Source organism: Anolis sagrei, chromosome 2 (genome assembly GCF_037176765.1).
Source record: "Anolis sagrei isolate rAnoSag1 chromosome 2, rAnoSag1.mat, whole genome shotgun sequence".
NCBI classification, from domain to species: domain Eukaryota; kingdom Metazoa; phylum Chordata; class Lepidosauria; order Squamata; family Dactyloidae; genus Anolis; species Anolis sagrei.
The window spans coordinates 70,254,868-70,280,625 of NC_090022.1; the positions used below are offsets into that span (position 1 = coordinate 70,254,868).

Genomic DNA, 25,758 nt, shown 5'->3' on the forward strand with positions numbered 1-25,758 from the left:
ACTCATGCCATCTGCTTTCTTTCCAAGCTGCCATTTGCTCATACTGTCCACAGCATCTCTGCTCTCCGTGAGCTCTGAGAAGTCAGCTAAACAAGGGATTTCCCATTTTGCTGAAATTGCTTTGCCCTAGTTTTCAGGAGGTGGGGAATTGCTCCCTACACGCAGAGCAAATTCATTCAAATACACGGTATATCCAGGCCAGATTACTTATGTTGCTGAATACTAAGCATGTTTCTCAGGGTGGATACAGACAAGCAATTTAAAATCATTTTAACAGTTTGGAACTATTTGGAATGTAAAAGACAATTTAAAACACTGTAGTGTAATATACATAATTTCAGGACATATATATTTATATTGTGGTTGTATCTCTTTAAGTTGTTTTCATCCTTCGGCAACCCTAAGGTGACCTTATCACAGGGTTTTCTAAGGATAAGAGTGTGTGACTTGCCTAAGATCATCCCGTGGGTTTTCATGGCCAAGTGGGGATTTGAACTCTTTCTCCAGAGTCTTAGTCCAGTGCACAAACCACTACACTACATTTCTTTGGATTGTTATGTTTATATATGTGTCCCAAAGTTTGGATTGGATCATATGACCTCAAAATGAATTCAGCCAAGCATTTGGTAATTATAGAGATATTATTGTGAGTTTCGAAAGGTGAATTGTTTGTTATGCATTCTTTCAATTCTTTTCTTTTAAAAACATCATTTTATGGTCACTCTATAGTCCTGTTATCATAGCTATCTTGGGTCTTATTATTTTTTAAAAAAAATGCTACCAGAAGCTTTAGAAAAATGAACATTTGCTACGTTTCCTTCATTCCTTCGTCCCATGCGCAAACCACATGTGCTGCCTCAGAATTTAAAATATACGACTTTATAGATTTTTGTTTTCAAAGAACAGTGAAATGTCTCTGATAATCACTTGAGGAGCCTCTTTAAGGGTAAAAATAACTGTACTGGGATTATAGGCATAATGGTCCAAATTCCAAATTAACCTTCACTGCTGTTACATCATTGATTTTACTGCCCAAACTTCCCAGCTAAGTCAGATCTGAGCCAGTCTCTTTGGTCACCAACAAAAGCTCAGGGTATAAATGGGATTACATGCTTAATAAGGTTGTATTTCAATCACATGCACAGAGTTATATTGATCATCTACTTTGGTATGAGGAATTTTCTGCTCAGAATATATTACTGTAATGGATCATGTGAGAGGCCGACAGAATGGGCTGCATATGAATGCGTGGTAAATTATCATGCACAGTTAGAGGCAAATTGAAATACATGTTTTATTACTTAATGTGTAGCATAGAAGTAGATTTAGCTATTATGCATTCAGTAATAATAAATTCTGCCTATGACAATTATCCTCTGCTTGTTCCCTTTTCACAATATCTCTAATTTTTCTGCCATGTTTTGCCAATATAGCTCAGTCTTGATCTGTACACTCCTCACCATTCGGTACTAACTGTGAAAACCTGGCATGGAACAAAAGCAGAAGCATCTCTTCAAGGAGAATGTTAATGTTGGCATAATTTGTTTAAATCAAAATAATATTTGGCTAGAACACAAATGCCATAAACTATTATTTTGGCAACAGTTAAATATTTTATTGCACTATTTTGAAAACAGATGTTCTGCTGCTAGTTGGCTTGTCGATGACGGTAATAAATTATGGTCAGACAGTTTAGTAATATATTATATTTAACTGAAAAATATAAAAAGTTATCACATTGGAAGAAATGGGACCAAGTTTTTGGGCTTGTATGGAAACCGGGTGGTGCAGCAGGTTAAACCACTGAACTGCTGAACTTGCTGACCAAAAGGTTGGGAGTTGAAGTCCAAACCACCTGGAGGGCCCAAGTAATGACAATGCCTGGTGTATAGGGTTACTTTCAATGAAAAGATAGAGTGGAAGTCTTCACATTCAAGCCATTTTCTGAATTAATGAGAAGGCAATGTACCAAATGAGTCTCAGAGTTTCTTTTCTTCCATTATCCAGGTGAAACATCATTTAAAAACAGAACCAATGGCAGGTAGTGAAAGCAATATATGATACCTAAATAATTAAGAGAGATAAATGTACCCGTATTGTTGCTACTATTCCTTCATGGAGCCCCCAGGGGTGCAATGGGTTAAATCACTGAGCTGCTGAACTTAATGACCGAAAGGTTGGAGGTTTGAATTCAGGGAGTGGGGTGAACCCCTGTTGTTCGGCCCAGCTTCTGCCAACCTAGCAGTTCGAAAACATGCAAATGTGAGTAGAGTAAGCCATATAGGTATTTTGCAGCAGCAATTGATCCATAACGTCTCCCACTGTTCTGCCATATGCCATATTTGTATCTAAACAGGTAAAGATATTAAGCCAACCAAAAAGCAATAAGAAGTTATATGTATCAGGAAAACCAACATGGTGTAGTGGTTTTGAGCATTTACTAAGACTCTGGAGGGCTCAAATCCCCGTTTGATCATGGAAACCCACTGGGTGATCTTGGGCAAGTTACTCTCTCCCATTCAAAGAGGAGGAAGAAGGCAAACCTCTCTGTTACTAAGAAAACCATGTGTTAGGTTTGCCCTGGGTAGGCTGTAAGTCAGAAATGACTTGAAGGCATACAACAACAACAACATCTGCATCAGAATAACTGGAACTTAGTTATAACATACCAATAAGGAATGTGGATTGTGTCTTCTTTAACAATAGTTCAGTTCCACTATTGATAACCTTCTGAAATGTATATGTCCAGTAACAAATAATAATAATAATTATTATTATTATTATTATGGAACACAAAACGCCAGACATCACAATTGTGGAAAAGAAAAAAGTTTGAATTATTAATGTCGCCATTCCAGGTGACAGTTGCATTGAGGAAAAACAACAGGAAAAGCCCAGCCATTATGAGGACCTCAAAATCACACAGTCCTAGATGCTTGGGAAGTGTTCAACTTGTGATTTTGTGATACGAAATCCAGCATATATATTTCATTTGCTGTGACATACAGTGTTTTGTGTCAGAATAATAATAATAATAATTATAGTTATAATAATTATTATTATTTATACCCCACCACCATCTCCCCGAAGGGACTCAGGGCGGATAACATGAGACCAAGCCCAAGTAATTACAATAAGGCAAAATAAAAAGCATACAAAACAGATAATAACATCAAATAAAATGCATAACAATAACATAGCAAAGTCCCATACAGATAGTTGACATGGATGTGAGAATAGCCCAGTGCAAAATAAGCAATCCTAAACAACAAAAATCTTTACCTTTTAAACTTTTAAATGATATTAGATGTATGGAGACATTCTAAACCATGTACGCCAGTACTGTAAACATTCCAAATTAAAACCCAATCCTAGGAATGATTATTCGGGATCAGTGGTACTTATTCCCACATATGTGTTATTTACGTGGAGCCACCACACAGTTGAAATCAGCGCCAAAATATCTGGAAGTTATTTATGTTGTTATCAAATTTGTAAATACATTTTTTTGCACTGACCCAGAAAATATGTGTAGTTTCCTTTTATATGCCAAGAAGACTCCTTGATTCAAAGCCACCTAATTTAAATTATAGTATTAGTACTATAATAGAACTTGCCTCCTTTAACAAAAGAAAAGAAACATTTATGAGTGGGGTTTCCATGAAAAGCAGCATTGATACAGTTATGTTATATATACCAATAATTTAATGTTCAGAATTGGTCCTGACTGGTCCTGTGTGGAGATATGTTTCCACACAGTAATCACTCGGTCAGTAAAACTTAGATATGTACTATTTGCTATGCATTCCAGAATAAAAAAATGGTTCTGAAATGTTTGTGTTTATGTGCTAACGAGTCAACAACTTGCACATAAGGTATTGCCACATAACCTAGACTTTATGTTACAATTGTAATTCCTTTTGTAGTTGCTAGGGCTTCTGTTTGATATTTAGAAATACATATGTCTTTTTTGACATAATATTACCGTGAGGAACAGCCAAGGCTCAAAATGTGTCAAGGCCCTTTCATAAATATGAACTACTTTGGATTCCCTCTCATTTTTCTTCCTCTTCCTCTTCCTCTTCCTCTTCCTCTTCCTCTTCCTCTTCCTCTTCCTCTCCCTCTCCCTCCTCCTCCTCCTCTTCCTCCTCCTCCTCCTCCTCCTCCTCCTCCTCCTCCTCCTCCTCCTCTTCTTCTTTTGGTGAAATGCAAAAACAAGGCCAGCACTTCAAGGGCCAAAATTGTAACTGGGCCCTATAGTTGTGTGTACCTTCAAGTTGCCTGTCAACATATGGTGACTCCATGAATTCCATGGGATTTTCTTTGGCAAGAAATACTCAGCAGTGATTTTGCCTGGCCCTTACTTTACCTAGTATTCCTTGGTGGTCTCCTATCTAACTACTAACAACGGCTGACTCTGCTTAGAATCATAGAGTTGGAAGAAACCTTGTGGGTCATCCAATACAACCCCCTGCCAAGAAGCTGGAAAATCGCATTCAGATCACCCCTAACAGATGGCCATCCAGCCTCTGTTTAGAAGCCTCCAAAGAAGGAGCCTTTACCACATTCCGGGGCCCTGCTGTCACTGCTGAACTGCTCTCACAGTCAGGAAGTTCTTCCTAATGTTCAGGTGGAATCTCCTTTCCTGTAGTTTGAAGCCATTGTTCCACGTCCTAGTCTTCAGGGCAGCAGAACACAGGCCTGCTTCCTCCTTCCTATGACTTCCCCTCACATATTTATACATGGCCCTCATTTCTCATTTCAGCCTTCTCTTCTGCAGGCTACACATGCCAAGCTCTTTAAGCCACTCCTCATAGGGCTTGTTCTCCAGATCCTTGATCATTTTACTTACCCTCCTCTGAACACATTCCAGCTTGTCAACATCTCCCTTAAACTGCAGTGTCCAGAATTGGACACAGTATTCCAGGTGTGATCTGACCAAGGCAGAATAGAGGGGTAGCATGACTTCCCTAGACCTAGACACTACACTCCTATTTATGCAGACTAAAATCCCACTGGCTTTTTAAAACTATCACAGGATATTATTGGCTCATGTTTAACTTGTCCACAAGGACTCCAAGATCTTTTTCACATGTACTGTTCTCGAGCCAGGCATTGTCCCCCATTCTGTATCTTTGCATTTCATTTTTTCTGCTTAAGTGGAGTATTTTGCATTTGTCCCTGTTGAACATCATTGTGTTAGCTTTGGCCCATCTCTGTAATCTGTGCAGATCATTTTGAATTCTGCTTCTGTCCTCTGGAGTATTGGCTTTCCCTCTCAATTTGGTGTTGCCTGCAAACTCGATGATCATGTAAAGAGGAAGGGCCCAATTTGTGCTGTAGGAGAAGGGGAAAAGAAGGTGAAGACTTAGTTAAAAAAACATATTGAGGGAGTATCTTTGCATTGCATTTTCCTGACTAAGTGGAGTATCTTGTATTTGTCCCTATTGAACTTCACTTTGTTAGTTTTGGCCTATCTCTCTAATCTGTTAAGATCGTTTTGAATTCTGCTCCTCTCTTCTGGAGTATTAGCTATCTCTTCCAATTTCGTGTCATCTGCAAACTTGACGATCATACCTTCTAACCTTTCATCTAAGTCATTAGCTTCCAAGATCAGCCAGGATCTGGTGCTGTTTGGGCAGGACTTTTCAAACATTTCATGTTGGTGATACACTTTTGTATCATTTCATGAAGCAGTTATTCAGTTTTCTGAGCAAACTGAAAGTTAAACCAGGTATGCGCAAACTTCGGCCCTCCAGGTGTTTTGGACTTCAACTCCCACAGTTTTTGACAGCTGGTTAGCTGGCTGGGATTTCTGGGAGTTTAAAGTCAAAGTTTGCCCATGCCTGGGTTAAACCAACCCCTTACAAGAGATACAGGTGCATACACAAATTGTAATAATGTGTGAGGACACAGCATATCCCATTTATTTTTATAAAAATATATATGATTTATTGCTCATTACACATAGACACAGCCATTTCTTGCTATGTTCATGCAACAAACCTAAATGCCACAGCCGACACACGAACGTGTCTTAGACACCTAGTTTGGAAACCTCTGCTTGAGAGTCTTGAAATAAAAGCTGTGATCCAGGCCTTCCCCTGTGTACCTCTCAGATGCAGGGAAGAGGGGGAAGGGACGGAGGCATCACCCAGACAGGGAAGAAACAGTTTGGTGGCTCCTGTGCTGTTGTCTAGCCTGCCATAACTTGTTGTTCTTCCAAACAAAGCCCCAGGTTTTCCTGACACTCAATCTCCCAGGCAAGAATAAAGGCGCTGGATTCTAAATAAGCCCCCTGAGAGTCTTTGATAGGACAGTTGCCGCCTGGGACAGCTGAGGGAGATCAGCGGGGGTTCGTGTGAGTGACCGAGTCTGCATTTACACAGCTGTTCCTTCTCGCCTCATCACTGGGTTAACTAGCATTTTCAGCCTGTTTTGCTTTCGGATTTTCAGAAGGGGCTTAAGACACTTTTGGCTTAGGTTATCTTAGAAATCAATGTGTCTAACAGAAACAAGCTAGAGCCCCTCTTCTCCCTTCTGTTTTCCTGCCCCTCAAGAAGGCCATAGAGGTCCTGGTGGATGAAGAGAAGCGGTGGATGAGGGGAAATGCAGTGGTTGGCATCTCTGTCTGGGTTTGCGTTCCAGAGATGCCTTTGATGGGCCTGATCAGAAAGTCACAGATTATTAGCAGCAGGACTGGAATTGAAGCAGGATGATGGAGGTGACACAGAGGGCACTGCTAGACCAAACACAGATTCAGTAAGCCTGTGCAAAATGCAAAGGTAGGGTTTTTTTATGCAAGGAAGGTCATGTTTCCAACAGGAAAAGAAGCCTAAAACTCAAGTTGATTAGTGTGCTGGTTCACAGTATCATCAGAAGATAGTGAAGATGAGGAGGAATGTAGTGAAGCATAGAAAAGTCAGCTTGGTAGAGAAGATTGCTCTTAGAAATACGGTGCTAATATATATAATATATAATGAGTTAATATGGGACTGATAATTCTACCCTCCATCATGAAGCATTACAGAAAAACTTGCGCATCTATCAATGCAAGAAGACTCCCAATGTCATCATTCAGAAGTGGTAAGAAAGGAGCATGAGACAGTATACATTTTCAATAGCTGTTGGTCAGAGAGCACAGATCTCATTTCTCTTTTGAAAAGGAAAGAGAATAAACAGGAAAAAGTGGCACAGATTAACTGAATAGTCAGCCCTCCACATTTGTTGGTTTAACTTTTGTGGGTTCAATTAATATGTTGTCTCCAGAAATCTTTAGGTCACTCTGGAGGAAAGTACACTTTTCTTTGTGGGTCCTCCAGTATGATTCCTTGGTCTACTTCTGACCGAAGCAGACCATAGAATCACATTGGAGGACCTAAAAAGAGCCAGAAAACTTCTGTTGTCTAGCCTGCCATAACTTGTTGCGGTGGCCCAGTCTGGTGATCTAGAAACTAAAGTAATTAGAAAGTGTTGGTTTCTAATATATGTAATATCTTTATGCTTGTGGGTAAACAATATTTCTTGCTGTTTCTTTGTCAGTGTTGATGTGGAGATTGTCTGGTTTGCCTACTCTGGAACATGAAACATATAATTGTCCTTCTTTGGGGGTCCCTTTCAAATCTATGACACCATATCTCTCTCTGTGTGTGAATCATATATATCTATCTACATCTATGGCTGGATGGCTCTTTGTCAGGAGGGCTTTGATTATGTTTCCTTCCCCGGGTGAAGGGAGTTGGACTGCATGGCTTTAAGTATTTTCTGTTGGTCATGGGGGTTTTGTGTGGGAAGTTTGCCCCAATTCTGTCTTTTTGGGGGGTTCAGAATACCCTTTGATGTTAGATGAACTCCCAAATGTCAAGGTCTATTTTCCCCAAACTCAATCTGTGTTCGTACTTGGGCATATGGAATATTCATGCCAAGTTTGTTCCAGATCCATCCACATCACTCTCTGGATATAGGTGAACTACAACTCCCAAACTCAAGGTCAATGCCCACCAACCCCCTTCTAGTGTTTTCTGTTGGTCATGTGAGTTCTGTGTGCCATGTTTGGTTCAGTTCCATCATCAGTGCAGCTCAGAATGCTCTTTGATTGTAGGTGAACTATAAATCCCAGCAACTACAACTCCCAAATGACAAAATCAGGTTTTTTTGTGATGGTCACTCCTAGGGTTAGTGTCCAAATTTGGTGTCAATTCGTCCAGTGGTTTTTGAGTTATGTTAATCCCACAAACGAACATTACATTTTTATTTATATAGATGTGGGAATGGTTGTATGGTTTAAACTAGGCATGTTAGGAATTGTGGGAGCTGAAGTCCAAAACACTCGGAGGCCCAAAATTTGCCCATGCCTGGTTTAGACCTTTACGAGTTCTAGATCAAAATGAGGAACATAGACTCCCACGCATGCCTTTCACCATTGGCAGACCACAATTCTAATGCCCATAGTTAGAGTTCTTTATAATCATTTCTTTGGATCTAAATTACTCATTATGTTGAGCTTGGCTTTGAACATGAGACTCTGCAGTATTCTGTAGTACACATGGGCATAATTTATTCAATGCATTTTTAGCCACCTTTCAACAGTCATTCTAAGGTTACAGTCACTTGCTTGGAAATGAATCACATTCTGTGATGTTTACTTAGCAAATCTGCATAGGATTGCATTGTAATGTATATCAACATTGATTTTTCAGAAAGCGGAACTGATCTTTCACTTTGCCTTTGGATGTTTGCTTCTTCTCCATCCCCGTGTTTATTGGTATGTCCTTTTTTCCAGTTAGTGCTCATTATGTATTCAAGCTGTTCACTGTTCTTTTCGAAAAGAAGAGTTAATGAAATTTTTATATGAGCCATTTTTACAGTAAATGGTTCTAGACACTTAAAATGCAGCCCATAACAGACGTCTATATATTTAATGGATTTTTTGGACCAAACAGTCTTGTAGTATCTCCTAAAATATCATGATTTCTGCAAGTATGCAACTGCAGCATTGATGCAGAATCTGAGAGTGGGTTAATTTCTGTCGAAAGGGTAAGTGGCTGTAGTCCTTTTAGGCTTGCAAACTTAATCAGTAATGAACAGCATTGATTGTTGGTAGTGATATTTAGTTGAGGAGAAAGCACCCAAGAGATTTTGAAAAGTTCCCTTTTCTGGACCCTGACCTTCTATTAAACAAAGTATCTCAGGGATAATGTATTGCCGAAGGCTTTCATTGCCAGAATCACTGGGTTGTGGTAGGCTTTTTGGGCTGATTGGCCATATTCTAGAAACATTCTCTCCTGAGGTTTCACCTGCATCTGTGGCAAGCATCCTCAGAAGTCGTGAGGTTTGTTGGAAACTAGGAAAATTGGGTTTATATATCTGTGGAAGGTCCAGGGTGGGAGAAAGAACTCTTATATAGGGATACTTGTCCTATACTGTTCCAGTGATTACCCCACATCAACACCCAGCGGGGATTATCTCCCAGCAGTAATCCCTTTATGACATTTTGTGCATTTCACGAAGTGGACTGTAGTCAGCAGAAGCTTATGCTATAGTAATTTAGTTTCCATTGGACTCTTGGTTAGAAGATCTAAATTACTCAAAGTATCCCTACTCTAAACCTGAGGGTGAATGAAGAGTTTTGGGAGGTGAGATTGTTCCGGAGGCTTGTATTTTTAGTTGTAATTGTGTATCTCGTCTAGCTGCTGGATCACTTCTCTCACATATTATTCCGGGTGGATAATATACTCCAAATTTCAAAGGAACTATCTGACATGTTTTGGAAATGGATTTCACCACTTGTGATGCTGTCTTTAAATGCAGTCAAAAACCCAGAGTAGGTTCACTCCCAACTGAAAATGGAAGCTGCCAATGCTCCCTCTACTTAGTATTATAGCACTGCAGAACAATGCTATACTACTGGCTTCAAACTACAGGAAAGGAGATTCCATCTGAACATTAGGAAGAACTTCCTGACTGTGAGAGCTGTTCAGCAGTGGAACTCTCTGCCCCAGAGAGTCGGGTGGCTTTTAAACAGAGGCTGGATGGCCATCTATAGGGGGTGCTTTGAATGCGATTTCCCTGCTTCTTGGCAGGGGGTTGGACTGGATGGCCCATGAGGTCTCTTCTAACTCTATGATTCTATGATTCTGATCCACTTCTGCAGCCACTGTTTAAATGAACCTCTTTGAAGTTCTTCATTTGTACTATCAAGGCAATTTTGACAAATGGCTACTGTAATAATGGGTACTTCAAGTGCCCTGGCTGTGACTGCTGTGCTCATGTTTTGCAAATTCAGGACTGCCATGATTGAGTCACTCCATCTTTTATGCAAGCTTCTTTTTGCAATTACTTCAAATCTACTGAGCAGTAACATTTTTTTCAGAGTTGTATCATCAGATGACATATCTGAAGCACAATAGATTCCATTTAATCATTAGGTTCAAGTGAGAATTCAGGCTTGATTCGTTCTTAAACTCATGTATTTATCTTATTGGTAGTCCATCATAACTGTAGAACTTTCTTCCAGCTCCACATTCCAGATAAATTGATTTTCTTCCTGTCAGTGTTCCTCACCTGCCAGCTTTCACAAATACACATAGAAACAAAAAATACTACGACATGCCTGATTCTTCATTGGTATTTAATGAAATACATTTCCACTTGAGAATCATTGGAATATGTGTTGACAAAGGCTTGCATGGCTGGATTCACTGGGTTGCTGTGAGTTTTTCAGGGTGTTGTTCCAGAAGTATTCTCTTCTGATGTTTCTCCGACATCTGTGGCAGGCATCCTCAAAGGATGTGAGGTCTGTTGAAAACTAGGCAAGTGAGGTTTATATATGTGTGGAATGTCCAAGGTGGGAGAAAGAAATGGTGGGAGAAGGGAGAGAATGCTTCTAGAACATGGCCATACAGCCCAAAAAACCCACAGCAACCCATTGGAATATGCTTTGTAGTGAATTCATTGTTAGCCTATTCCTCTGAATGGAATATATGTCAATGGAATATGTGTAATAATGACAAGAAAATAGACATACTTTCTGTATGTTTAACAAAAAAAATGACTACCGCTGAAAAAATAGTAGGAAATTAATCTAAAGAGCTCTGCCAGATATATCTTATATAAACAGTTCAACTTTCTTTTGCTAAATTCTCACTGTAGTACATCCAGCTTCACTGCCAGTGTTAATTCACAGTTTAATTTCAAGCTGAGAAAAATCTGATACATGACAAGTTGTTTGAACATTTTGCATTTCAATGTGATCCTGTGAGCACAGGCAGTTGATTTATTTAATTTTTTATCTTGCCTTTCTCCAAGCAAACAAGTCCAACATTTTTATTTATTTTATTTATGGAATTTATAGCTCACCTTTCTTCCAATACGGGACCCAAAGCATCCCTTAGTATAAGTGAAAACAAAATAGGTAATTTATTTATTTATTTATTTTATTTCACAGTTTTGTATACCGAGCTTCTCAACCTCGTTGAGGGACTCAGCCCGGTTTACAGCCATAAAAACATATACATTCATTAATATATCATATATCACAAATTACAAAACAACTTTAAAAACACTAAATATAAAACTACAGTGGTCAGTCGTCCTAATAAGATGGATCTATATCCACTTCCATCCAGGGTCCTATGGTGTTGTCTCATTCCTCGAAGGCCTGACTCCACAGCCACGTCTTCACCCGTTTCCTAAATGTTAGGATGGATGGGGCGGTTCTGGCCTCCAGAGGGAGAGAGTTCCAGAGTCGTGGGGCCACCACCGAGAAGGCCCTGTCCCTTGTCCCCACCAGCCGCTCTTGCGAGATGATCTTAGTAATCTTGATGGTTCGTAGGGGAGAATATGTTCGGAGAGGTAAACAGGGCCGGAGTCATTTAGGGCTTTATAGGTCAACACCAGCACTTTGAATTGTGCTCGGAAGCTAATCGGCAGCCAGTGGAGCTGGCGTAAAACACTATATAGGAGAAAACTTTAATACCACTAAATAACCAATCAAATTAAAGCATTAATTTTAAACAGTTAGAAATAGTGATCATATAGCAGAAAATAAAGCACATCAATTGATCACTTTTCTTCCACAACCAGTTACATGCCTAAATCTTGTTTAGATAGGAAAAGTATTTGCTTGCAGCTGAAAAGAGAGCAGAGGGAAGCCAAGCAACAGTTTGTCTACACTGGCTCAAAGCCAGCATTGCACCAGTAATCGAACCTGGATGTTGACACGACACATAGGTACTTCCTGTCCATGATGTGGGGTAACACTGGCTCCACTCAATAGTCATTGGACTCTTCCCTATTACTACTGTGAGATAGAAATGAGAAGGGCCAGTCCAAAGTATTGCAACTCTCCTGACTCTGGATTTAGTTGAACATGTAGATGATCCCCGAGTCTTTCCTTAGAGGGAATGTCATAGTTTTGGAGCAACCACTGAGAAAGCTTCTTCCTGTATCCCCATCAACTGATTCTGTGAGAATTTTGGAATGAGAGATTGTTGTGTATGTTCAAGTCCTTGCTGATTTATGGTATGTTCAAGTCCTTTCTGATAGAGTCTTGAATTAAGCTGCATATGGCTTTATAGGTCACAACTAACTCTTTGGGTCATGCATGGAAACAGACTAATTATCAGTGAAGTTGTTTCAACAAGGGAGTTATTATATTTTGTCTTGACATTTTGTAGTTGGGGCTGGTTGAGAACCAAGAGATTTTGCGCAATAGAAATAAGCCTAACAGTGCATTCATTTGTTAGTTTTTTCCTCTAAGCGCTAAGGTTAGGCAATGCTTGTCTCTTTCAAACAGGAATTCTCAAACTTTTTCAGCTGCGGAGACTTTTTTGAAGCAAAAGTTTCTTGTGAAGGCCCAAGAAATGTTTATATATTATGTTACTAGCCATCCCCTGCCACGTGTGCTGTGTCCCAGTTTGTGTATATGTGCTTTGTGTGTGTATATATTTGTGTATATGTGTGTTTGTGTGTATATATCTGTGGTTTTGTGCATGAATTGTAATGATTTTTTTTAATTTTTGGCTTTTAAAGTCTCTTCCACTGTGGTTTTTTTGTTTTTTGTTTTGTTTTTATGACTAATGGTCACTTGTTGGCCTGATACGTGTATTGTGTCCAAATTTGGTGTCAATTCTTCCAGTGGTTTTTGAGTTATGTTAATCCCACAAACGAACATTACATTTTTATTTATATTGATGGAAAATTTTACACCCCATATTTCTGAAGTCAAGTCAGATAAAATGTCAAACCAGGCATGATCTGTAGATTTGTGTATCTGTCTAGCTAGTTTATATATAAAGTCCCAGGCCGCATTGTTTCCCACTCTGGGTGAGGGGAAAGAGAGACCATCAGTAAAAGGATCACATAGGAGAAGAGTGTTGAACTTTCTCCTACTTGATCTTGTCTCTGAGGCACTTATTTCCTGGCTCCCATAATGGAAGTGAGATGGAAATGGAGAAGAGTGTTTGGAACAAAGGATTTAAAGGGATGTAAGGCAGAGGAGGGAAGATGTCTTGGCAACCTCTCCCTCATTCTGCTTTTTCTACTAAAATAAGACTGACTTTTCTTTTTATGTGTGAAGGAGGCAGGCGCAATTTAAAAAGCGCATATTTCTCCTCTTCGTCTGTCCTTTAATCACAGTGCTTTTAGTGTGTTATGATTCTACCAGACATGACATTCTTTTGATACTCTCCATATTTAGATTCGGTTAAAAAGAGTGTGGGATGATGATGATGATGATGATGATGATTGCAACTGTTATTAATTTGATTTATACCTCAACCTTCCTCATAGGTGGTCAACACACATTTAAATTATGCATATTTAATTATGCAAAGTAATACATTTTATCCATCTAAAATACAGTATGTTGCATCCTAGAACAGGAACAGGACCCTCTAACCATTCATTACACCACACCTTGAATGAAGGAAGAGTCCTTTTTATTTGAAGAATAACTGGAGCCAACAAAAAGATGAATATAAAATAAGTAGAAGTCCAAAAGCAAAAAGCCAAAATAAAGCAGCAACATAAGCAAGTGTCCAAACATAGGAATAATAACAATGTCCCAAAGCTTGCAGAAATAATCCAAATGCAGTGAAAAACCAAGAGCCTTCAAACTAAAACCATGAATAGACTAGCCAATGCTAATCCCCTTGAAAGGCTATGAATCCTTAGAGACGAGGCCACATGAAACAGGAATATCCAGGAGACTTGAGCTGATTCCAAACGATGCCTGGTGTAAAGAAAATTCTCTAAGAGCTCAATTTAAGTCCCAAAAACTGGTTCCTACTCCCCCCAGTTTTTGGCCTTAACTGCCAAATTCTTTCTGATCTGCGTAAACACTGGACTTCTCGACAGTTCTGGCTGATTTCCAGACGGCGACTGGTCTTATCTATCTCCTCATTAACTGCAGCAGGTGTGAAACTATCTTGCAAACTCAAGCTTGGAAAAGGGACTAAACTTTCTTCCCTTTCTGTGACAGGAACGTTCTCATGAAAACTTAGCCTTTCCCCTGACCCTTCTCGAACAGAGTCTACAGTGACCTTATTGTCCAAAGTGTCTCCATTTTGCATCTCACCCTCATTGATCACATCAGGTTCACTACCCAAGTCAGATCCAGAAACATTAGAAGGGGAAAACACAATCACAGATTCAGGCTTAAACACAGGCTGAGTCCCAACACAGTAAAAGTAATGCCCACCAGCAAGGTAAATAAAACATTAGCTCAGTGGTTCTCAACCTGTGGGTCTCCAGGTGTTTTGGCCCACAATTCCTAGAAATCCCAGTCATTTTACCAGCTGTTAGGATTTCTAGGAGTTTAAGGCCAAAAACATCTAGGGGCCCACAGGTTGAGAACCACTGCTTAGCTTATTCCCTGAAAGCTTGTATAAATAAATGTGTTTTTAACTTGTTGAGGTTTTGCAAGATGCTCCTTTGTGAAGCGTTGCCAGCGTAGACAATCTCTCATGTCTGTTCTTCAATAAAATAGTTAAACTATTTGTTAGTTACCAAAAGTAAACATAACAATAACTTAGACAGGGCCCTCACTTTCAGAACAAGATATGGTGTCTGTCTTGATCAACAGATGTGAGGACACAGGAAGTAGGAAAGTTTTGGAGGGGACTGAATTCTGCGTGGCCACTGCCTGATGTGGCAAACTAAGTGCCCTTCTCCAAACAAGGTATGGAAATTGCTTCCCATATCACTTGTGTGTACAGCAGCATCCATCCATCCATCTGCGCTGCAACATAACAGAGACATATTTTTTGTGCAATTGCTATAGACAGCCCCCCAAAAGAATGGAATGAGTAGATAAGGAGGTGACAACAAATAAAACCCAAGGAGCTATATTGCAATAATTCATATTTCTGGTTGGTGTTTGTACAAAGATTAGAGGAACATCTTTTCTTTCATTTTAAGAAACAAAATTGTTGTCCATCCCTAAACTGAAAATCACTCCAAAATCGTGGTGTGACAAGTAGATTTTTGTATTCTGCATTCCTTATGTGTATGAAGCCTATCAAATTGGAAATTATTCCAGCACTAAGGAGTTCTGGTGTCTTTTCTGATGCTGTTAACCAATACTGTTAAGAAGGTTTGCTGCTCTCTGAACATTGAGCATTGTTATTACTGCCATGAGGCTGATTACCTTGTCTATTGATTTTCATAGCTAGTGTAATGGTTTAAGATAGTGATAGATATTTGGTTGGGCAGTGTAGTCCTGTGCCTCAGTCTGCCTAACAGTCTGTTCCACAAAGAAAGAGGGGAAAGGGTTTGACAGCAGTTGTGCTCATTTCTGGTCTATCAGAAGCAAAAAGTAAAATATACATCTGTAGGCACTTACTGTACAAACCTGTAGGCACTCATTGTACAAACAATGAACAAACTGACAGCTGATTGCACAAAAGCTGATTTCAGCTGTTGTAATGACACGGGACACTACAAGTGTGTTATTAATATACTTTGGATGCATCCACATTGGCAAGTTTTCGTATGCTCTTGCTGAAAATCATATGACGAACTAGTATAATCCACAGTCCATCTTGTGTCCTGTCACTGTTTGTCGTGGTATAACTAGTTCATTTTAAACCCTTTGTGAACCTGCCTTATTCAGCTATGAGCCTTCCCTGAGTTACAAGCATCCGGCTTACAAATGACTCAGAGTTAAGAGCGGGGGTGAGACAACAGGAAGTGAGATAAGTCTACTTCTTGGAAGAGAAATTCACTCCAGAAAGAGTTATTATCATGTGGAAAGGTGTCTCCACTGAAGCTTTCTCACCAATCCTTGTTTTCACAACAAGCCAAATTTACAAAATCCAATTTTCACAGGGACAGAAAGTGAGGTGAAATCTTCTGAACAGGGCGTTGATCCTTCCCTATGCTATCCAAAGCTTATATATATGAGTTACACTTTAAAATGTACCTGTTCCACTTACATACAAATTCAACTTAAGAACAAACTTACAGAACCTATCATGTTCGTAACTTGGGGACTGCCTGTACTTGAGTTGTGAAGCATTTTTTACTTTTCACCTTACTCACAGTAATTGAGTTCATGCTTTATAATTGCTGGTACATATCTAGTACTATATACATTGGCCATTGAAATCTGCTGGGGTTTGATTCCAGGCTCCACTTAGATAACAAAATCAGTGGATGCTCAAGTCCCATTATATACAATGCCATAGTGAAATGTGTCTCTAGTTTTAAATGGGAAAATCAACATTTGCTTTCTCTCTCTCTCTCTCTCTCTCTCTCTATATATATATATATCTATATATCTATCTGAATATGTGGATATGGAAGGCAGACTGTGAATACTTGTGTGTAAGTCGAGGGCATGACAGAAATTTGACCCCCCCCCCCCCCAAATGTGAGTTGATCTATCCATGGGGCAATGCTGGAAATTGATGACAATGATGCTGGTTTGATAAGCTCGGTGCAGTGTGAATGGGGCATGACAAAAGTGGGAGGGGGGTGAGGAAAGCAATCTGCTTTTATTAATGCAAAGGCAGTGGTAAGAGGCAGAGAAGAGAAACCCTTCTTGGTGTGACATGGAAGCAGTAGCTTCATCCCATTATCCCTCCCTTGCCCAAGCTAGAGAAAACAAGGCAACACCCCCACCCCACCCCCGTTTCTTCATCTTCCGTTTTGACCCTTATGGCATCCCCAGGAGAAACCTACTATGTAGTTTCCCTGGCAATGTTTGTTCAGAGGAGGCTTTCCATTGCCCTCCTTTGAGGTCGAGATAATGTCATTTGACCAAGGCCATCCAGTGCAATTTGAGCTTTGGTATCCAGAGTTCTAGTCCAATGCTCAAAACCCCACACTGCACTGAAGAGGCACAATTTTCAGTTTAGTTTTCCTAGAGTGTCTAATGAAGCCCCATATTTCCAGTTCCTAAACCTTGTGGCCTTCATCATAATGTATCTTTGGCATTTCTTTTTTAAAAGGAGAGTGCATGTACCTCATTACTTGTGTCTGTTTATTTCAAATTTAACTTAAACCACTTAACAGTTTAAAAAACGGTGAGTTCTTGTGGGTCTTTTCGGGCTATATAGCCATGTTCTACAGGCATTTCTCCTGACGTTTCGCCTGCATCTATGGCAAGCATCCTCAGAGGTGAGGTCTGTTGGAACTGGGAAAAAGGGATATATAAACCCTTTTTCCCAGTTCCAACAGACCTCACCTCTGAGGATGCTTGCCATAGATGCTTGCCATAGATGTTTATATAAGATAACACTATGTAACAAAATTTAAATTTTTTAAAATCAGATTTGAAAGTTTTATTTCCTGTCTAATTGTGCAGTACTGATTTTTAACATAGTTGTTATACTTTGTTTTTGTGAATTCAAACTATGTTGAATTGGTTGAGACTCTAGGAGATATTCGTTAAAAAACCATAGCAAAATGTGCTGTGGGATGTCCCGTGAAAACAAAGTTTTTGCAGTTTAATAACTTTTCCCATGTTTTTATGATAGAACCAATTAAGAAATGACATTTATAACCCAGGAACAAAAATCGTGTTACATAGTGTAATTTAAGTGAACATCAAAAAATTAAATATTGCTCACCAGAGGGCTATGATTGAACGATTGTGACAGATCAGGCTTTGCTTGATTAGAACAGTGACAGGACTACTGGTTCGGAAGAACCTTAGAGTGACAGGTGAGATATAGAATTAGAAGCTCTGATGAATGTTGGCAGTTTTGTCTGTTTTTTTCCTTCCCAACTGCTTTCATCCAGCACTTAAAGGTCTGAGCCAGAATCTACATGGTTTCTGTTTTCTGTGCCTTGCCATCATCTATGGAGATACGCATGTATGCTTTTTATGGTTTATATCAGAATGGTTTATTGAATAGAAACTTTTAGTGATTATAAGAAAACTTCTGTATCAGAGATTATATGCCTCTCAATCCTACTTACTAGACAGCAAGAAAGGAAGGAAGACAGTCACGTACATCTTAGTGGCTTCTCAAAGACACTTACTTGGCCATTAAGAACAGAATTTTAGTTTGGGTGGGCTTTTGGTCCGATTTATATTAGCTTTTTTCTGTGTTCTTAAATTTGAAGGCCACTTTGAATTATTAGGAATTCTTCCAGTGTCTATAATTCACTCCAGTGTTGTTATTTAAACACACTGGCAATTACTTCACAGATTGTGTTTCATGACATACAGACCCTTCGGGGATCTCACGCATGGGGACCAGTTCTGGAGGAGATTACCTCTTTGCCTACCCTGAAAATAGATCCTTGGAAAGAGTATGATTATTGTATATTGGACTGCCTTGTAACATCAAGTCAGATTGCCGGGGAGGTCAGGAGTTTCAAAAATAGCCTTTTATCTTAGTCCTATTTTTAATTCTTGCATTGCCTTTGTTGTGGTTGAGCTCACAAACCAGAGGAAAAAGAATTTCCTCCTTCTCAATCCATTGTCCTTCAGCTGTATCCCTCTCTATTCTTATGTTATGTGGTATTTGAAAAGAGGAGGGCTTATATAACATTTATGGGCCCCTCACTTTCCTGAGGCGTGACAGTTCCCAAGAGTAGCCCTATTTATGAGTTTTATATTGAGCTTGAGAGAGCAGGCAGACACCCAGACAGACAGATGGCACCAAATCAGCATCAGTTTTCCCCAAAGGCAGTGAGTGGCCAATACCTTGAGCCCCCAAATGCTCATTCTTTCTAAGAGGTGCCAGACTTTCTCCGTTGCTGGCCATATTGCCGTTCTCAGCTTGTTCCTCTCCTCCCTCTCCCCACCCCTGCATTAGTCTCAGTCCCACATGGGTTGGGAGCTGTGTTTGGCTGGCTCCACTGAAAACACACTACATCACTAAGCATTAGCAGGCATACACTTAAGAATATAGGACCCTTTGCAGCTCTTACAGTACTTTCCATTAAACTGTAAACTAATCATGGATTAAAGGAGGACCACTTTACTTGATTCTTTGCCAAGACCTGTTTCAGTCTCTGCCAATGCTTTTATCCATCTCAGCAATTCTGCCCCTCCCATTTGAATTCACTTTATGCTTTTATGTTGTTCCATTTGGAATTGTCTATAAAATATAGATTCTTAGATACAGACAGGTACACAACAGAACAGAGGAAACGGCTGGAGAGGCACCTGTTCTGTGAGGGAGGCATTATGTTCGCATTTCTGTGTACAAACCCACACGATCTCTTCGATCATCTGGAGGAGCCCTGCTCACGCTCCCACCTCCTTCGCAGGCACGATTGGTGGGGACGAGGGAGAGGGCCTTCTCGGTGGTGGCCCCTCGACTCTTGAATTCACTCCCTAAGGACATCAGACATGCCCCAATGCTGGCAGTCTTTAGGAGGAGCCTGAAAACGTGGTTGCTCCAGTGTGCCTTCCCAGAATAAGGAAAACCCTTAGCAATATGTCCTCAAATGCACTTTAATATTGATTTAGGATTGTCTGCACGCCCTCATCTTTCTCTGAAAACCCTATCCTAGTTTACCCTACCTTGTTCATGCCCAGCATTTTTAAATTTTAAATTTTAATTATTACATTTGGCCCAGCCATAGGTTTTTAATGCTGTATGTTATTGATATTGTTATTGTTTATTGCTTATTGTGTATTTTCTGTTTTTAAGTTTATTTTAACTGTTTTGTATTGACTATTTGTTATCGCCTTTGTTTATTGATGTGCTGTGGGTTTGGCCTCATGTAAGCCGCACTGAGATGGTAGCGGGGTACAAATAAAGTTTTATTATTATTTATAACTGCCTTCCTAGCACAATCTGTGGTACCTTTGTATATGTGTGTGTAGGTAAGTTGCCTGTCGATGTACAGCGACCCCACATATTTTATAGGGTTTTCTTAGGCAAGGAATACTCAGGGGTGGTTTTGCCAGTTTCTTCTTCTGAAGTATAGCCTGCAATGCCTGGTATTTCTTGATGGTCTCCCATCCAAATACTAGCCAGGGGCAAACATGCTTAGCTTTCCAGATCAAGACAGGATCTAGTACAGTGATTCTCAACCTGTGGGTCCCCAGATGTTTTGGCTTTCAACTTCCAGCAATCCTAACAGCTGGTAAACTGGCTGGGATTGCTGGGAATTGTAGGCCAAAACATATGGGGACCCACAGGTTGAGAACCACTGCTCTAGTGGTTTTAGGGCCTACCAAGGAGATGATGAATGCCACTTGCATTGCTGAGGAAAGGGAAAGTATTCAGTGTTGGCACACTGTGATAACTAGAAGTGGTCCATGCTGTCCAGAGGAGTGAAGTTGACCACATCGTATTGACTCCAGTAGAGCCCACAAAGCATATTTGGATCTAAATGTGTTGTGCCCCTCCTAGGATTCTCCCCCCCCCCCACCCCTCAGTCTTGCTCATTATAATAAAGCCCACTTTGTTATGAATGTATTAGTATGCACAACAACATCTGATTATCTGTTTATCCATCTGTTTATAGCAGTGGTTCTTAACCTGTGGGCTGTGGACCTTCAGTGGACCACAAGGACAATGAAGATGAAGGAGGTCCACGAGCCTCCTTCATCTTTATTTTATTTTATTTCTGCTCTTTTCATGCCGCCTGCCACTCCTTCCCTGTCACTGACCATGGCATATATTCTGTATCAGAAGCTAGAGCTGATGTGGTCTATCCATTGTAATTTTCTGAGTCAGCACCCCAAATCAAATCTAAAGTTGACCAAAACTGATTCATAACCCTTTTGGTACTAATGTTGGAGAGTGGTCCCTGGCAGGCCCGTAGCCAGGATTTCGTTTCGGGGGGGGGGGGGGTATATTTTTTTCAGGGGGGATTTGGGGGGGCTGAGTTTCGGGGGGGGGGCTGAGTCTGAGTGAAAGAGGGTCTAGCCTAGCAAACCTTTTGTATCATTACCCCAATACCCCCATGCATATGGGATATATTGAGTATGGTGATCAGATCATGATATGAATAAACATAACAGTTTAAATAATGCACCAGTAAGGCCTTTTCGCGAACCACCATGAGAATGCCTGGTCCCTGGTCAAGTAGTCCCTGGTCAGATGGTTCCTGGTCAAAGTGGTCCCTGGTCAGGACATCCCTGGTCAAAGTGGTCCTTGGTCAAATGGTCCCTGGTCAAAAAAAGGTTGGGAACCACTGGTTTATAGTATGTTGTTTTTCTCCTCTACCTTAAGAGTGTGGGGAAGAATCTCAAACTGAAAGCACTGTATTTAAAAAAGTGTATTTAATAAATATGTGCTTCTAGCCCTTACTGTTGTAGATTGCCTCGATCTCTCACAACACCAAATACATGCATACATATAGACAGAAATATATGGTTCCAAACAGAGAACTGCACATGATCTCCTTTTCTGCACACGAACGCACGCACACAAGTGCCAATTTATGTGTGAATGTGTAATGAGGTTGTGAGCCATATTATAGCATCCTAAAATTTTATTCCTTTGACCATTAGCAAATATGAATATATGTCTGAAGAATTAGAATATTTTCAAACATCAGCCATCTTTTTCTATATATACACACAAATGTATAAATGTGTGTATTTGGTGATGCTTTTGCTAAATGTTTTCTGTAAGTTACATCTGGAAAGGCTGTTGGGCTTTCTTGCGTATTACTGTTTTCCTTCATCCCATCATCATTATTCTCAAGAGTGCTCTGAGACAGGAAGCATCAAAGGAAGTTATATGAAGCCCAGCCACTTCTTACTAATCACTATAATCCTGCCAAGTCGTAGGACTGATTTACACGCAAGCTTGTAAATGCTAGACACTTTTCTCTCTGCATGTCTGTAGATTTGGCGACTTCAACACCTTCTACACCCGGGGTGTCGGTTTTCTTAGAAGCATATCCATGCATTCCTACACCATGGCATCACCAGACAGGATGAGCAGCTCAGATAATGGACTAGAAGAGACAGAGCTCAGCATCACCCTCACTCTCCGAATGCTTATGCATGGCAAGGTAAGGAAACGGAGATAACTGTAGACCTGGTCCCATGGCACTCAATAACAAAAATCCAATTTGGTCACAATTATTGTGAGGACATATTTCTGTTCAAACCTAAGTCCACAAACCCACTGGCATATCTCCAAACCAAGATGGCTTGAAATACTCCCTCCACAAAAATATAAAATATATTTCTGTAGTATATAAGGAATCATGAGATGGAAATATAAATGAACAGCTTTCATGTTTAGTAAATTAAATTAGCACAATACAAAGGTTTCAATAATTAAAGAGGTAGGACTGGCGATGGTGAGCTGGAAGAATAATTTACTCATTGAGCTGATAACTCCTAAATATTTTTATAATTTTGTTTTCTGATAAGAAGAAAGGGAGATTTATTGTTTCTGATTTGAAGTATGTAGACATTGTCAAACTCTTGCTATATGTGTAATGTGCGTTCAGTTCACCTTATGACATGCCCATAGGGTTTCCTTAGGCAAGGAATCCCCAGTGGTGGCTTTACCAGTTCCTTTCCCCAAAATATAAGCTATATCTCCTGGGAGCCATTGACAGTCCCCCATCCAAGTACAAACCAGATCTGACCCTGCTGTATGATCTTATTCCCTTCTAATTCAATTTCTTTTTTTAAATGTTTTTTTCCAGGAAGTTGGCAGCATCATTGGCAAGGTAAGTCTTATGTCGGTTGTCGTGTGTCTTATTCTCTTTTCGTGTCTCAAACTGTGCAAACCTGATTAGTTTTGTGTCTTCGATCTACAGAAAGGAGAGACTGTGAAGAGAATACGAGAACAGGTAAGTGTAATGAGGGAAAAGTAGCCCCATTCTGAATTTTGGGTTGGATTGGCTTTCTGTTATATGGCCTCCTATGCCATGGAATAGCTGAGAACTCAATTAATGAATGTAGTACTTACTTACTTAGGCGATTCCTCATAGCCCGAGGATGATGGTCCTCCAAGTGTAGTGTCTGGTGGTGACGCCATAGGTGGCTGTGGAGCCCTATTCTTGATCTGCATGTTCGCAGTGAGAACATCGGTTTCCAGGTGGAAGGCGGTCCCAGTCAGGATTGGCTTGACGCACCTTCCTCTTGGCACATTTCTCCCTTTCAACCTCCATTCATGCCTCTTTGAATTCACAGCTAACCTCCAGTTAGAGCACTCAAGGGCCAGTGCTTCCCAGTTCTCGGTGTCTATGCCACAGTTTTTAAGGTTGGCTTTAAAGCCCATCCTTAAATCTCTTTTCCTTTCCACCAACATTGCATTTCCCATTCTTGAGTTGGGAGTATAGAAACTGCTTTGGAAGATGGTTGTAATATATAAAATAGAGACAGTAACACTATCCTGCCTTACAGGGTTGTTATAACTATTTATGATAATGATTTGTTTACTTGTTTAGAGTACAGCCCGGATCACAATTTCAGAGGGATCTTGCCCAGAGCGGATCACTACTATTACAGGATCCACTGATGCAGTTTTCAGAGCAGTTTCCATGATTGCTTTCAAGCTAGAAGAGGTAGGTTACCTCATCAGTACAATTTCAGGAAATTTCAGAATGGGCAAATGTGTCAGAAAGTTGGCCGTGTTTCGAGTGAAACTCCGCCATTCCTTTCTGTAGATTTCTGAAGCAATACCCCAAAGGATGAACTCATTTTTTTTTAAAAAAAAAAAGCTTGCCAAATGAGTTTTGGGGTGTATTCGTCCCTCACTCACTAATTCAGGATATTTTTGTGCTTTGTATCATTTCCTTTCTTCCTCTCCCATGCTTCCTTTCGAGGTTTTTAAAGAAAACCCTAAAAAGCTTTAGTGCTAAAGCTGTAGGCTCCAATAATACTATTTCTATCCTGGGAAACCTGATGGTGCCCCCAGGAAGCCAAAGAACGCAAGATTAGGAAAATAAAGGAAGGGTGACATCATTGTCAAGTTTTCTCCACTTGAGTTCTTAAGAAAGCTTGCTAAATATGTTTGATCAGCCCCCGGATTATGTTTGATCTCTTCCCCTCTAAGCTCAGTGGTGGTCTTAGAGGGGAAGAGGGAAGGAGACAGGCACCATCAAGCTGCAGTCACTATTGGGTAGATGGGGGATTGCTTTGATACATCCAGACTCAGCAATAGTATGACTTTAGTGTTAAAGCTCTACAGAGGATTTTTTAAAAAAGTGTGTGTGTTGAAATGGGATTGTAGGAGAAGAAGGAACGTGCTGCTGCCAATGCAACTCCTTCTGCCCCCCTTTTAAAGACATGGGAGTGAAAGAAGCGACAGGAAGGGACATGAAATGGTGTGGGAGAAATCAACCCAAATTGCTCGCGTGTACAAGTTCTCAGATTAAATTTAGCGCAGAAAGAAATATATTCTTTCTCCACATAAATTAACAAACTAACATAGCAACTGTGCCACGGAGGGCAGAAATGGATCAGCTGTCTAAAATTTCCTTAAGTCAAGTGAGGAATATTGTTCCTTTGATAAAACTTGTAGGCTTCGTGCAGAACACAGAACGAAGACAATGGGCACTTTGTTTATAAGAAAAATGGGTTTTTTTATTTGTAATGTTTTGGAACACAACACACTTTACAATAGTAAACCACACTCCTTGTTAAATATTATGATTGAACACCAATATATTTTATTTTAAAAATCTGTATGATTTAATTTTTTAGAAGAAGAAAAAAATGCTTATACTAATTTGAAAGACATTGGCCTATGCCTGGAGAAGATTTTGAAATCACACTGTCTAATCATACGATGCATCTACAATGTAGAAATAATGTAATTTTCACCACTTTAATTGCTTTGGCCCAATGCTATGGAATCCTGGGAGTTGTAGTTTTACAATGTTTTTTTGCATTCTCTGCCAGAGTGTTGGTGCCTCACCATACTAAAGCTACATGAATCTATAGTATTGAGCTATAGCAATTAAAGTACTGTCAAATTACATTAATTCTACAGTGCAGATACACCCTCAGTCATGGTTAGGATATCAGGCAGTGTTATGGAATAATCAGGGGCTGCTCAACCCATTATGCATTTGCAGTATAGTTGATTTTGCCCAGGGGCACTCTTGAGGCGCTCTTGGGGGGAAACAGACGTTGACATATGCGAGTTGTAGTTACTGGGATGTATAGTTCACCTACAATCAAAGAGCATTCTGAACTCCACCAATGATGGAATTGAACCAAAGAAAATATATATCAGTGATTGGTTGGGGGGGGGGGGGAATACTGTTTGCTTACCATTGAAAATTACCTAGGGCTGACTCTGGGAGTAATGCCGGAATAGTCTTGGCTGTTTATTCCCCCCCCCCCCCCCCCGAAATATGAATACTATC

General features: G+C 40.1%; 1 protein-coding gene across 6 annotated transcripts in view; it reads left to right on the forward strand.

The window, feature by feature from the left end:
• Positions 1-25,758, forward strand: part of PCBP4 (poly(rC) binding protein 4) — a 100,754-nt gene that overhangs the window by 13,221 nt on the left and 61,775 nt on the right. For 3 of the 6 annotated variants that reach the window (XR_010909162.1, XM_060765825.2, XM_060765832.2), the window contains exons 2-5: positions 22,269-22,437; positions 23,086-23,109; positions 23,200-23,232; positions 23,833-23,949. Coding sequence is in view for 5 of the 6 variants with exons in the window: in XM_060765825.2 (XP_060621808.2) it covers positions 22,327-22,437; positions 23,086-23,109; positions 23,200-23,232; positions 23,833-23,949 (285 nt within the window). In the remaining variant the exon portion in view is untranslated. Of the gene's footprint in view, positions 1-8,699; positions 8,765-15,054; positions 15,182-22,268; positions 22,438-23,085; positions 23,110-23,199; positions 23,233-23,832; positions 23,950-25,758 lie in introns of all 6 variants that reach the window. The other 3 variants (XM_060765827.2, XM_060765826.2, XM_060765828.2) reach the window with 3 other exon arrangements.